Consider the following 12,984-nt stretch of genomic DNA (forward strand, 5'->3'; position numbering starts at 1 on the left):
AGAAGACTATGTGTTCTGTACGTCTGCGTGGACTGAGCGAAATTTGCAGCCCGTGTGTAAAAGGCAGTTCAGTAACTGTAGAGATGAATGTATTGAATGACTTTATTTTATTATTATTAATTATTATTACAGAAAATAGGAGAGGACTATGTGAAAGATCTAAGTCAGCTGATAAAGCTGCATAAGTTTGTTAATGACGATATCTTCATTCGGGAGGTTTCCAAAGTGAAACAGGTAAGGGATTAGGGAATCTCTGGACGAGCCATGGGATGGTGTGAACTCGGTTGTGTGCAATAATGCCTTTTTTTAACCGCTCCACAGGAGAATAAAGTTAAGTTTGCCCAGTACTTGGAGAAGGAATACAAAGTGAAGATTAACCCTTCCTCCATGTTTGATGTGCATGTGAAGAGAATTCACGAGTACAAGCGTCAGCTCATGAACTGCCTGCACATTATCACCATGTACAACCGTAAGTCACTCACCTGGTGTCTGTCTCCTTCAGAAAGACAATCTGACCCAGGCATGCGCTGATAGGTACTGAAAGACAGCAATACCTGGACTGAAAATGTTAGGTAATTTCGCATTTCCTTCCTCTTTTAGGCATAAAGAGAGATCCTATGAAGCCATTTGTGCCTAGGACAGTTATTATTGGAGGCAAAGTAAGTTAATCCCATTGGCCTTTGTTTAAGGGTGGTGGTGGATTGACACTTCATGGGGGAGACTTTCAAAAGCACTTAAGGGATTTAGGAGCATAAAAGTCTCACTGACTTTCAATGGGATTTTCGCTCTTGGAAAAATCTACCACTTGTGGTAGTGGCTGAAAGGTTGCAGCCAAGTCAGAGCAAAGCACATGCATAGAATAATGGATGGTTCCTGCCCAAGAGAGTTTACAGTCGAAATGACAAGATAACAGGAGGACACAAGAAACACGCGGGCTCGGGTGTGGAGGGGAAAAAAACAAGGTAACAAAAATAGGGTGTTCCAACAAACTAGCCGTGTGAGCAAAATGGCAGTCAAAGAATGTGTGTACAATTAACAGCCTTGCTAGTCTTCAGCCTGTGACTCTTTTTTCTAGGCTGCTCCAGGATACCACATGGCTAAAATGATCATCAGACTCATTACAGCTGTGGGTCATGTGGTGAACAATGACCCTGTGATTGGAAACAAGTTGAAAGTCATCTTTCTGGAGAACTACCGAGTGTCCCTGGCTGAAAAAGGTAACGTGCTGTACAGAGCCGCGGTAGAGGCTGCACGTGCAGTATGGTTTGAAGGATGACGTAACTGCCATTACAACAAAGCTGCCATGTAGTTTTAGATCCGCCTATCTAATTGGGTGCAGAGTTAAGATTTTTCTTCCCTACCTAGAGCTTGTGCGCTCTGCTGCTTATATGTAGGACCCACAAGCTAAAGCATGGCTGGTAGGGTTAACAGCAGTTTCCCTTTCAGAGTGACGAGAGTGTGGGTCTGTTCTTCCACTTTTTATTACCTGGATTGACAAGCTACTACTTTAATGGGGTGGGTGGGTATGTGTGGGTGTGTGTAAACAAAACAAGGTCCTCTCATGGAGTTTACAACTGTAGTTTGTGTCTCATAGCTGTGTCAACCTTGCAGGAGCTCTTGAAAGAGAGTTGAATCTTCTAGAGTGGGTTACCTTGAAGATTACATTTCTGCACACATTGTGGTGGTGAAAGAAACCAGAAATACAAACAGCAAGAAAGTCTCCTACATATGAATGCTGCCTAAGAACTGCAGAGGGGAATGGTCTTGGATCTAGAGTTCTCCAAACAGTGTGGTGACTTAGGGATGAAGCTACAGAATTCTAAAGCCCTGATCCTGCAAGAGGATCTATGCAGACCTCTGTATGGATTCAGTGTTCCATCTACACAGAACCAGTTGTAGGATCAGGAGCCTAAGTTTGAAAACTTGTATTCTGAAGGGTAGATTTGAGAAGTATCCGTATTGATTAGGAAGCTGCGACAAGCTGGTATGTCCTGCCAATGTCTTTTTAAAATCAGGTCCCTGTTTGCAGCAAACTTTTTGATCAGTGTAAATCCGTGGAACGAGGAGCCAACACAACACCAATCAGAGGATGCTAATGGATGCTGCTCTTAAACTGGGCAGTGATGCCAAGGATGGATTCATGTTTAGACTTTAAATTGACTCAAATGGAATTAGGAATGAAGCCAGTAATTATGAACCTCTTAATGCATTTTATTGGCAGTGATTCCAGCAACCGACCTGTCTGAACAGATTTCCACAGCAGGCACTGAAGCGTCAGGTACAGGAAACATGAAATTCATGCTGAATGGAGCCCTGACCATTGGGACCATGGATGGAGCAAATGTTGAAATGGCAGAGGAGGCTGGAGAAGAGAACTTGTTCATCTTTGGCATGAGGATCCAGGATGTTGAAGAGCTGGACAAGAAAGGGTGAGGTTCTTGTATAGCATTAGAAGCAGCATAGGCATGAGTTTACCGTGGCAAGGAACAAAGCCATTAGAAAGTGGTGCAACTTCTGAATACCATGTAGGTGGACAGAGCTTCTGTTAAGGTCTGTTGCCTCAAAAGGCTTACAGTAGCAGCGGGAGCCAGAGCACTGGACTAGTGAATTAACTGTGGCAGTAGGTAAAATTAGCTTTAGGATTCATCAGTGTTAAATTGTTAGAACTAATAAACATTTAAACATCTTCCCTCTCTGCACTTCAGGTACAATGCTCAGGAATACTATGACAAGCTTCCTGAATTGAAGCAGGCCATTGATCAGATCAAGAGTGGCTTTTTCTCTCCAAAGCAACCTGACCTTTTCAATGAAGTGACCAACATGCTGTTCCACCATGACAGGTAGGAAGCACATCTGAAATACTAACTCTGGGGCAGAAGATGGCTTAGTGGTATCAGCATTCAGCTGAAAATACCTGACTTCCCTGGTACCAAGTAGAGACCCCAGCAGGGTCCATTTAGGTCTTCATCCTTCCAAGGATATGTACATAAGAATGGCCCTTATGGGTCAGAACAAAGGTCCATCTAGCCCAGTATCCTGTCTTCCAACAGTGGCCAGTGCCAGGTGCCCCAGAGGGAATGAACAGAACAGGTAATCATCAAGCAATCCATCCCCTGTTGCTCATTCCCAGCTTCTGGCAAACAGAGGCTAGGGACACCATTGCCGCCCATCCTGGCTAATAGCCACTGCTGAACCTATCCTCCATGAATTTATCTAGTTTTTTTTAACCCTGTTATAGTCCTGGCCTTCACAACATCCTCTGGCAAGAAGTTCCACAGGTTGACTGTGTGAAGAAATACTTCCTTTTATTTGTTTTAAACCTGCTCCCTATTAATGTCATTTGGTGACCTCCTCAGTTCTTGTGTTATGAGTAGTAGTGTGAGAGATTTTTTTTCAGATGTGGCTTGAGGAGTTGAGATCCAGTCTCCTGCATGCAGTCCATGGCACTTATCTGTTTGCTGCAGTATCTTTAGCCATAACTCTTTGGACCCCAGATTTGCAACGTACTGGCTGCCACTTATCTGCCTCACTGTCACGCTGTCCCCCAGAGGTGACTGTGTTTCAGAGTGCTATATTGATGGAAAAGTGGTTTCGGATCCTTTGGGGGTGAAAGGCTCTCTACAATTCTAACATTTTAGAACTTGTTGGAATTGATTTTTAGCAGTTTTTTATATTCCTATTGGGAACATAAAAGTGATACATTTGGGCACATGCCTTTGCCACAAGTGTATGCAGATGACGTTCCTCTGCTGTGAGGTTTCTTAATAGCCCTTTTGCATGGTACAGCCTGTATTTCTCCTAGAATATGAACAGTAACCAGATGCCAAGCCAGGCCAGGCGGCGGGTGTTTGTCTCTTGCAGTGCTTGGACTAAAAGCTGTCTGTGGCAGAGGATGCTGTACCTATTATGTGGGCAGCTACTTTGAAATTGTAGGCACTATGGGAATACATAATAAAGGTTAATTCCCATGATGTCTTTCTTCCTTGAATGTCTTTAGTGTACTACTGGCTTGGATAGTCTGTACTATCCCTCTTTGCACTGACAACGCGATACAGCCTAGGATGGGGGTTAGTTCTAGGTAAATAAATTGAAGACTTTCAAACTGGTCAGGAATATATGTTTTGTGAAGTATTTCCTTGTTTGTGTGTCAGTTCTCAGCTCTGAGCAGGGCAGACTAATGAGCATTTTAGTTTTCTATTTAATATTAATCACCTGTCACCCAGGTATTTAAAAGGTCTGTAGAAGCAGGGTGAGTGACTTGCTCTTTTTTCTTTGCTCCCATAGGTTTAAAGTATTTGCAGATTATGAGGCATATGTCAAATGCCAAGACAAAGTCAGCCAGCTGTATATGGTAAGAATTGGGCAGGGAATGATCCAGGGTGGGCTGGACTGTGATTGGATCTTTACTGCAAAGTAGCATTTGGGGACTTATTCCCTACTGCAAGTTAGAGCATCTTGAAAGCTGCTCTTAACCCAGTAGGCTCTGGTACAAGTTATTCTGGTAAAGCCCCTGCTGTAACCCCCTGGATCTACTGGTTTGGGGAGGGAGGGCGGGGAGAAGAGTCTACCTGTAGTGACTTACCAGTTAGTTGAATACAATGGCAAATTGAGTCATAGTTCTGAGAGACCAGAGAGATTCTTTAGAGCTGAACTGATGATAGTGACCTGCCTGTCACCCCCTCTTCCTTCTCCATTTGTTGTGGCTGGGAGAGCAAGAAATGTGCCCTCTGCTGGAGGCTATAGCCTGCTTTTGGGGTGTGGGGGCTGCTCTGCAAACTGCTCACTGGGATCTCCATTAGCAAAAATGTATTTGAGCCAATTCAGAAATGGCTCTTCAAAAAGCTGGCCTTGTTCAGTCTGCACTTGAGCAGTGTGCAAAGCAGTTGTGTGTCCAAATACTAAACTCTGAAAGTGACCTTTAGGCATGTCTTCACTAGAACAGGCTCGTGTGCTGTGCCAGCCACACCTTTCCAAGCTGCTGGCCTAGAAGTTTTTCTAAAATGGCCCTCACTCAAGCTTTAGACACTTTCCCTATAGCAATGCTGCTGTTCCCTTCAGGGCTGCTGTCCTACATAGGAGTTTGCCTGTCCTTTCGGGCACTTGGTAGAACAGATACTGTGCTAGGCCTTGTATCTGCATTCAAGTGCTGTGATCTGGTCTATCCACAGAATGCCAAAGAGTGGACCAAAATGGTTATTAGAAACATAGCTGCCTCAGGGAAGTTCTCCAGTGACAGGACCATTAAGGAATATGCCCGAGACATCTGGAATGTGGAGCCTTCAGACCTAAAGATTCCTCCACCTAACGAACCAAGGGATGTGGCTGATGACAAGAATCCCAATTGCACAACTCAACAGGTGAAGCTGTAGTTCTGAGAAGACTTTGCTGTGCAAGCTGTCTCTAGTAAGGCTGTGGTGTAAGCATTGTTACATACCCATAACTGTTTAGTGGATCTTTTTATTGTCTTTCCTAACACCTTGAATCACAGAAACCTGAATGTTAGAATACAACTGCTTGCTGTTGGTGCTGGAATAAAAGTGCCAATTGAAATCTCCAGTGCCCTTACTGTGGTTTACTTAAGCTTAAAGTCAGAACCTGGGATTGCTTGTGTAGACTCATCCAGGCTACTTTATGTAACATTTAACATGAGGACAGGTACAATAAACTGTCACAAGGGAAGTAGGGAGAGGAACACAGACCTAAGGGCTGGTCAGCCAGCAGTCAATTGTTCTATAGTCCAGTGGACAGGAGCAAGGGTACTTTAATTTCAGTCTTAAAAAGTGACCTATACCTCCCTTGCTGCACAGTAAGCCCATTACAAAGTGTTGTAACTGCAACAGGCACAGAACACTCCTTTTGAAACAGCCCTGACAGTTTAACTGTCATGTCCTCACTCAGTCATCTTTTCTCATGACTGAGCATACACAGTTCTAACCTTTGATCACTTTTTGTTCTCCCATGGGGTTTAATTTCCTAAAGAACTGGACTTAATGATCCTGCTTTCAGCACTCAAGGCCTCAGGAGTATTACCTCCCCATCTTAATTCAGCCCTCAAGATCCTTTCCAGCCCTTCACTTCTGATTCTAAAATGTCAACAGCTAACTACGTGAACCATGCCATGGCCACAAAATAACTTAGTAACCTCTTCCTATGAACACTGCTCAAATCGCTACCCCGTAGTCATACTCCAGATATTAACACCTTAGTGGAACAAAGTGCTTGAAGCCCTCACAGCATAGAATTGGACTTTAAGTGCTGACTTGTAACTTGACTCACAATGGGAGTTTCACAAATGGGATGTCTGTTTAAAAAAAACACACCCACCATAGAGAGGCTTATCCCTTCAAAACGAGATCAAAATTAAGAGCTGCACTAAATGTAAGCACTTTGGAAGGAAAACAAAAAGCTTAAGGCAAACTATTTACCCTACCTGGGTACAGCTTGTGGGCGGGTGGGGGTGCATGTAAAGCTATGGTGCCAGTAGCTGGGTCTGGCTACACAAATGTATTCTAGTCCATTTACTGATTAAAATCAAATTAAACTTTCTAATGTAGTTTTGTTGAGTCTCTGCAATGATGTGGCTTCAGCTGTAAGTGTGCCCATGGTGATTGATGTACAGTGCAGTAGCTGGTATCACTTGATGCTCTTCAGGAAGTCTCTGCAACAAAACAAGTGTAACAACATTAAACTATCCCAGTCTAATGGCTAAGGGTTTAATACAGGGGTCCCCAATGCAGTGCTCATGGGCACCAGAGTGCCCATAGGGGCATCTAAATGCACCTGCATCCTGGCTCATGGTCAAGCACCTACAGAAATGCCTCTGAAATTTGGTGGCAACACCTCTAGATGACAGTGCTTGTTGCCAACAAACAGCATCACAGAGGTGTCTCTGCCAAGATGCTGCTGAAATTCAGCAGCATTTCAGCAGATGCTTGACCACTGCCATGGTCCTTTGGCTGGTGCCTGCCAGGCAAAGGTTAAGAACCACTGGTTTAATGCATCTTCCCCCTGAAAGAAGTTAAGTTATAGAATAGACTAGACAAACTTGACCCAGGCTGTGCAGTTTATAGTTCATTGATGTTGTGGTATACGGATACAGAACTTATTCTGCAGGGCCCATAAGGACAGTGATATTACAGATGCTGGGCTAAGTACTCTAATTATTGAACTGACCCTCAAAAGGAAGCAGCAACCTACACTTGCTAGTTTAAGGTGGTGCAGGCCACACTGGAATCAGTGCTTCTGTAATACGGAGCAGTGACATGCTGAGGGCTCCCGATAAAGTGGTGCAAGGGCTAGTTATTAGAGCCTAGACCAGAAATCTCAGATGCAGGTTACAGGGGAGAAATCATAATGGTGAATTTTATTTATTTTCAGAATAGGTTTTCCAACTGAAGCTTTAAAAATGTATGTTAAATGATTACTTCATTTATTCCATGTACTCCTATGAACATATACAGAGCCCTCCCCTCCAATCATGGTACAGCCCATGCCCAGCAACTGTCCAATCTGAGTTCAACTTAAACAGGGAGGGTTTGTGCATGTGTTGCACTCTGAAAATGTGCAGAATTCACCCAGGAATGTTATACAAATATTATATAATCCATTTCAGTTTCAGTAATTTTTCAAAATACCACTCAGCAAGTATGTCTAACAATACAGACCAATGCCCTCAGGAGTAGCACTTAAAAAACCCAACAAGCCAGTTCCTGTTTCTCTGCCCCTTCCACCTCAGAGTCTAGACAACTGCTGCAGAGGGAGAAACAGCCTGATGCTGGGTCCCAGGCTGATCAGGAGTTGCAAGGCCTCTCCTTCCTTCAGGGCAGGCTGAGAACTACAGCTGCCACCTACACACACCACTCCCCAAACCTTCTACAGTGACTTAAGTTGTATTTTTCAGGACCATAACTGCAGTGTTATGGGGAAATTGGATTTGTTCATTTCACATAATGTAAATAGGGAGGGAAATTCAGATTAGACATTAAAACTTGTACTGTATATGTATATTAAGCTGTTAATTGTTTACACTGTACACAGCAATGTGTGTGTGAAGCTGGGTTGAGGCAGAGGAGTCAGTGGGATATTTCCCAGGGAATGCCTTGCTGCTAAATGAACTAGCACTCAGCTAGCCCTCAAGGGTTAATATGCTGTTAATGTAGCCTCACACTCCACAAGGCAGAGGGAGGAAGCAATAGATGCAGGGCAGTAGCTGCAAATACTTCCCTGGAAAAAAAAAGAAAAAAAACTAAACACACAACTGTCTAGGATGAGCCCACACTCTCCAGCTAGAGCACACCACTCCCTCCTCCTGACTGCACATGCACAGCTGAAGGTGCTGACTTTCCAAAGTTCTGGGGGTACATGCATGGGAGAGAGAGGCACATGCATTGCCCCTTTAAGTACACTGACTTCACTTCAAGGCCATTGCCCTTTTCCAGGGATCAGACAGGAAGCAACAGCTTGAAGCAGGCTATCCCCAGCTCCAGCCCTGTCCCCTCCTCTGCTTTGTAGAGAGCAGGAGGACATCCTCCTATCAGTACCCCTCTTCCCCACCCCAGGAAGCTCCCAGGAGTAGCTCCATGGCACCTGAACTGCTCTGGGAAGCTGTCAAGCCACATACCTCAGCTTTCAGGGAATTTTAAGGGGGCTGCCAGCCCCACTGGTTCTAATCCCTACAAGGAGGGGCCACTCTTCCAGAGAATCTTGCAAGCAGTGGACAAAGCAGGCAGCTGCTAAACATTATCAGGGAGCCTTACACAACTTAATATTGTCACATTAAATGTTCCTTAATAAATCAGCAAAGTGAGGAGTTACTGTATTTGCAAGATGGACTCTGCCAGGTCCAGCAACCTCTAGTGGTGGCCCAACTTAATTGCTGTGCAAATTCTACATTGTGCAATGATGCAGAATTGCCCCATGACTAAAGTGCAATATGCACAGACAGCTCATGTTAAAACAGTGACAAGTGTACACAGCCAGCTGGTAGATCTGGAAGGGGGTATAGAATAAGCAAAGTCTGGGAACCTCTTGAATACAGTTTAGCTGACCAGTAGCACAGCCGTGTATGTCACAGGTAAGAACATGATCACTGCTTACCCAGGGAAGCCAGAGGACTCTTCCCAGCAGAGTGACCAGGATCTACACAGAGGGTGAGGAAAAGCAACAGGCCCATTGACTAGCATAAGCCCTTTCCCAGGGTAAGTTTTCCTATAGATTTGACAAGGGAGAGGCATCAGCATTATCCCCACTTGTAAAGAAAAAGAGACAGACACAAAGGGTGAAAGAACTGTGCTAAGCAGCAGCCCACACCAGAGCCTGGAACAGGACACCCATCTCCTCCTGACCAGCCCCATGCTTCCCCCTTCTCAAGGACTGATGCTAAGGCTGGGAAGAGTTTGAGTTACAATGGCAGGCAGAGCTACTCACAGTTACTACAGGCTCTTGCTTCCCAATAGTCACTCACTCAGATGTCCTAATCTCCATCAGTGCTTGGAGACTAGCCCTATGGCTGAACACGAAGCCAAGCACAGGCCTGTGCACTAGCCTCTCCAGCTGTGGGGCTGAGGTCAAGGCCCTGGCCCATTCACTGCTTTGTTCCTCTGTTAAGGGGGCCAGTTGTGGTCTAAAGCTGCAAACCCCTTTCTGCCTCCACAGCCTGAGAGCAAATGGGACCTAGCTGGGTGCAGACCTGGGCGCAGACCTGGGCAGACTTTGAGCCCATGACCTGCAGTGAAGAGGGACACTTGCCCTTACCCACCCCACAGAACAAGCTACTTTATAAACAAAGTTATGATAGCTGAAGAGTCACCTGCTGGCATTACTTACTTCACAATGGCTGGCAGTTCTGGGTCTATACAGATGTTTTCATGGGCTAAGCCCAGCTTCTCCGGAAAGGCAACAAACTTGACCTTGTCTTTGTTCTCATAGGAGTGGACAGCAATCTCAAAGAGCTAGAGAGGGGGGAGAGAGAGAGAGAGAGAGAGAGAGAGAGACTGTCATTTAGAGTACAGTTAAGGGAATTCTAATGGCTTCTCTCTATAGGTAGTTTTCATGGCCCTCTTCACTCCAGTACGAGCACTTAATGTGATCCCTTAACTCCCCTGTAACCTAGGGCAGTGCTGTTAACCCCACCTCACAGATGGGGCAGAAGGATGGGATCAGGCAAGTCACTTGCCCAAGGTCAGGCTGCGGTTGTCTTGGGAACCAAAGCTGAGTCACCTGCATAAATCCAGTGTTTTATCCACTGGACCTGCTTCTCTTCCTTAACCACCACCTAGCCCCCTGCTGATCCAGTTTCATGCACATAAGGGGACACTCACTTCTCTGCCAAAGTAGCTAATATTAAGGGGGAAAACAGCACTGAAGGTTCCAACAAGAATTCTTCAGCATGCAGAAGCCTTGTTTGGGGCTACAAGCCTTAGATATTGTCACTGAGCTGGAATATCAGGGTGTTTCCTTTGATAAGGGCCCTATAATCCCCTTCCCATTGAAGCAGTCAATTCATACACTTCAATTTACTGCAACCGTGGTTACTTGGCTCATTGAACATGGGGCATGCTGGCTTTTTGAACACTGCTGTTACATCAGGCTTAAGTTCATGAACTTGATTGTTTTAGACTAAGGCTGTCAAACAATTAAAATGGCAATTAATCAAGATTAAAAGTAGCTGCTATTAATTGCAGTTAATTGCACTGTTAAATAGAATATCAATTTTAAATTCAGCATAGAAGTACACCCTCTGGGATGGTGGTTGCAGCATGAAGGGGCACAAATACCTTGCAACACCAGCTACTACAATGCCATGTCAATGCTGCTTCTCACTTTCATGCAACATTGTAAATAAGCAGCTGTTAGCATCTCCCATAAATGTAAACAAACTTGTCTGTCTTAGTAGTTAGCTGAAGTAGTAGGACTGAGTAGACTTGTAGACTCTAACATCTTGCATTGATTTGAGTGCAGTTGTGTAAAAGACGTGTAAGTTGCACTTTCACAATAAAAATTGCACTATAGCACTTGGTTGAGGTGAACTGAAATACTGTTTCTCAATGTAAATACTTGTAATTAAAAATATAAAATGAGCACTGTACACTTTGTATTCTGTTGCAACTGAAATCCATGTATTTGAAAATGTAGAAACATCAAGTTAACAGTACAATTAAAACTGCAATTAATCTAGCTAATTTGTTGGAGTTAAATCACTTGTGTTAACTGCAATGGCTAGCCCTAGTAGTATTATTCTCCCCCCCCCCCCCCAGCTCCCCAACCATAGTGCAACATCAGGTTCCTCTCTGCAAGGTACTTCAAGAAAAATGTAACCACCTCCATGAAGAGTAGCACCTTCACCTTCCATGGGGGTGAATATCAAGGTTAAAGACCAACAAAGCAGATCTCAAGGTTCCTCTATAGCCATGAATGAGTGAAAGGTCTTTCAGAACTCCGTAGAGAAAAGAGAAAGGCCCAGATAGTTACTCACTTCTGAGGCAGCCTGGATGCCCTTCTCTACATGGAGTCTGGTTAACAGTGTTCCAGCCCTGCATCATGACGAGCTTAGATCTGACACACACACACACACACACAGGGGTAGGATTTCTCTGAACTAGCCTGTCTGCCTAAGGGGCCAGGTGGAGACACAGCTGTTCAGGCCACAGCAGCTGTTTCCAGGTTGGAGTCAGCTGGATAATGGGAATGTTCAGTAGTTGAGGGACATGACAAGACTAGTATCAGAGTGGTAGCCGTGTTAGTCTGGATGCATTGGTCACCTCCCAGAAAACACCATCCTAGCCACCATGGATGTAGAGGCTCTCTACACAAACATCCCACACACAGATGGAATACAAGCTGTCAGGAACACTATCCCGGATGATGCCACAGCACAACTGGCTGCTGAGCTCTGTGCCTTTATACTTACACACAACTATTTCAAATTTGATGACAATATATATCTCCAGATCAGTGGCACTGCTATGGGCACCCGCATGGCCCCACAATATGCCAATATCTTTATGGCCGACCTGGAACAACGCTTCCTCAGCTCTCGTCCACTCACACCCCTTCTCTACCTACGCTACATTCATGACATCTTCATCATCTGGACCCATGGGAAGGAGACTGGAAAAATTCCACCACGATTTCAACAGCTTCCACCCACCATCAACCTCAGCCTGGACCAATCTACACGGGAGGTCCACTTTCTTGACACCACGGTGCAAATAAGTGATGGTCACATTACCACCACCCTATATCGAAAACCTACCGACCGCTATGCCTACCTTCATGCCTCCAGCTTCCATCCCGGGCACATCATACGATCCATTGTCTACAGCCAAGCACTGAGGTACAACTGCATCTGCTCTAACCCTCAGACAGAGACCAACACCTACAAAATCTCCACCAAGCATTCTCAAAACTACAATACCCGCACGAGGAAATAAGGAAACAGATCAACAGAGTCAGACGTGTACCCAGAAGCCTCCTACTGCAAGACAAACCCAAGAAAGAAACCAACAGGACTCCACTGGCCATCACATACAGCCCCCAGCTAAAACCCCTCCAACGCTTCATCAAGGATCTACAACCCATCCTGGACAATGATCCCACACTTTCACAGGCCTTGGGTGGCAGGCCAGTCCTTGCCCACAGACAACCTGCCAACCTGAAAAACTCTCTCACCAGTAACTGCACACCGCACCATAATAACTCTAGCCCAGGAACCAATCCATGCAACAAACCTCGATGCCAACTCTGCCCACATCTACACCAGCGACACCATCACAGGACCTAACCAGATCAGCCACACCATCACTGGTTCATTCACCTGCACATCCACCAATGTAATATACGCCATCATATGCCAGCAATGCCCCTCTGCTATGTACATCGGCCAAACTGGACAGTCTCTACGGAAAAGGATAAATGGACACAAATCAGACATTAGGAATGGCAATATACAAAAACCTGTAGGAGAGCACTTCAACCTCCCTGGCC

The 12,984-nt window shown here is 45.1% G+C and overlaps 3 protein-coding genes across 3 annotated transcripts in view; 1 reads left to right on the plus strand and 2 right to left on the minus strand.

Moving 5' to 3' along the window:
- The window catches only part of PYGL (glycogen phosphorylase L), a 33,721-nt gene extending 28,170 nt beyond the window's left edge, over positions 1-5,551 (plus strand). The window contains exons 14-21 of the mRNA XM_050954601.1: positions 133-234; positions 322-469; positions 601-659; positions 1,076-1,217; positions 2,222-2,429; positions 2,706-2,840; positions 4,285-4,351; positions 5,169-5,551. Coding sequence (XP_050810558.1) covers positions 133-234; positions 322-469; positions 601-659; positions 1,076-1,217; positions 2,222-2,429; positions 2,706-2,840; positions 4,285-4,351; positions 5,169-5,369 — 1,062 coding nt within the window. The 3' untranslated portion in view covers positions 5,370-5,551. The remainder of the gene's footprint in view (positions 1-132; positions 235-321; positions 470-600; positions 660-1,075; positions 1,218-2,221; positions 2,430-2,705; positions 2,841-4,284; positions 4,352-5,168) is intronic.
- The window catches only part of FRMD6 (FERM domain containing 6), a 727,784-nt gene that overhangs the window by 625,137 nt on the left and 89,663 nt on the right, over positions 1-12,984 (minus strand). The gene's annotated exons all lie outside the window — the stretch shown is intronic.
- Positions 6,564-12,984, minus strand: part of ABHD12B (abhydrolase domain containing 12B) — a 35,569-nt gene continuing 29,148 nt past the window's right edge. The window contains exons 13-14 of the mRNA XM_050956020.1: positions 9,826-9,950; positions 6,564-6,658 (exon numbers count right to left, since the gene is read on the minus strand). Coding sequence (XP_050811977.1) covers positions 6,634-6,658; positions 9,826-9,950 — 150 coding nt within the window. The 3' untranslated portion in view covers positions 6,564-6,633. The remainder of the gene's footprint in view (positions 6,659-9,825; positions 9,951-12,984) is intronic.

Source organism: Gopherus flavomarginatus, chromosome 5 (genome assembly GCF_025201925.1).
Source record: "Gopherus flavomarginatus isolate rGopFla2 chromosome 5, rGopFla2.mat.asm, whole genome shotgun sequence".
NCBI classification, from domain to species: domain Eukaryota; kingdom Metazoa; phylum Chordata; order Testudines; family Testudinidae; genus Gopherus; species Gopherus flavomarginatus.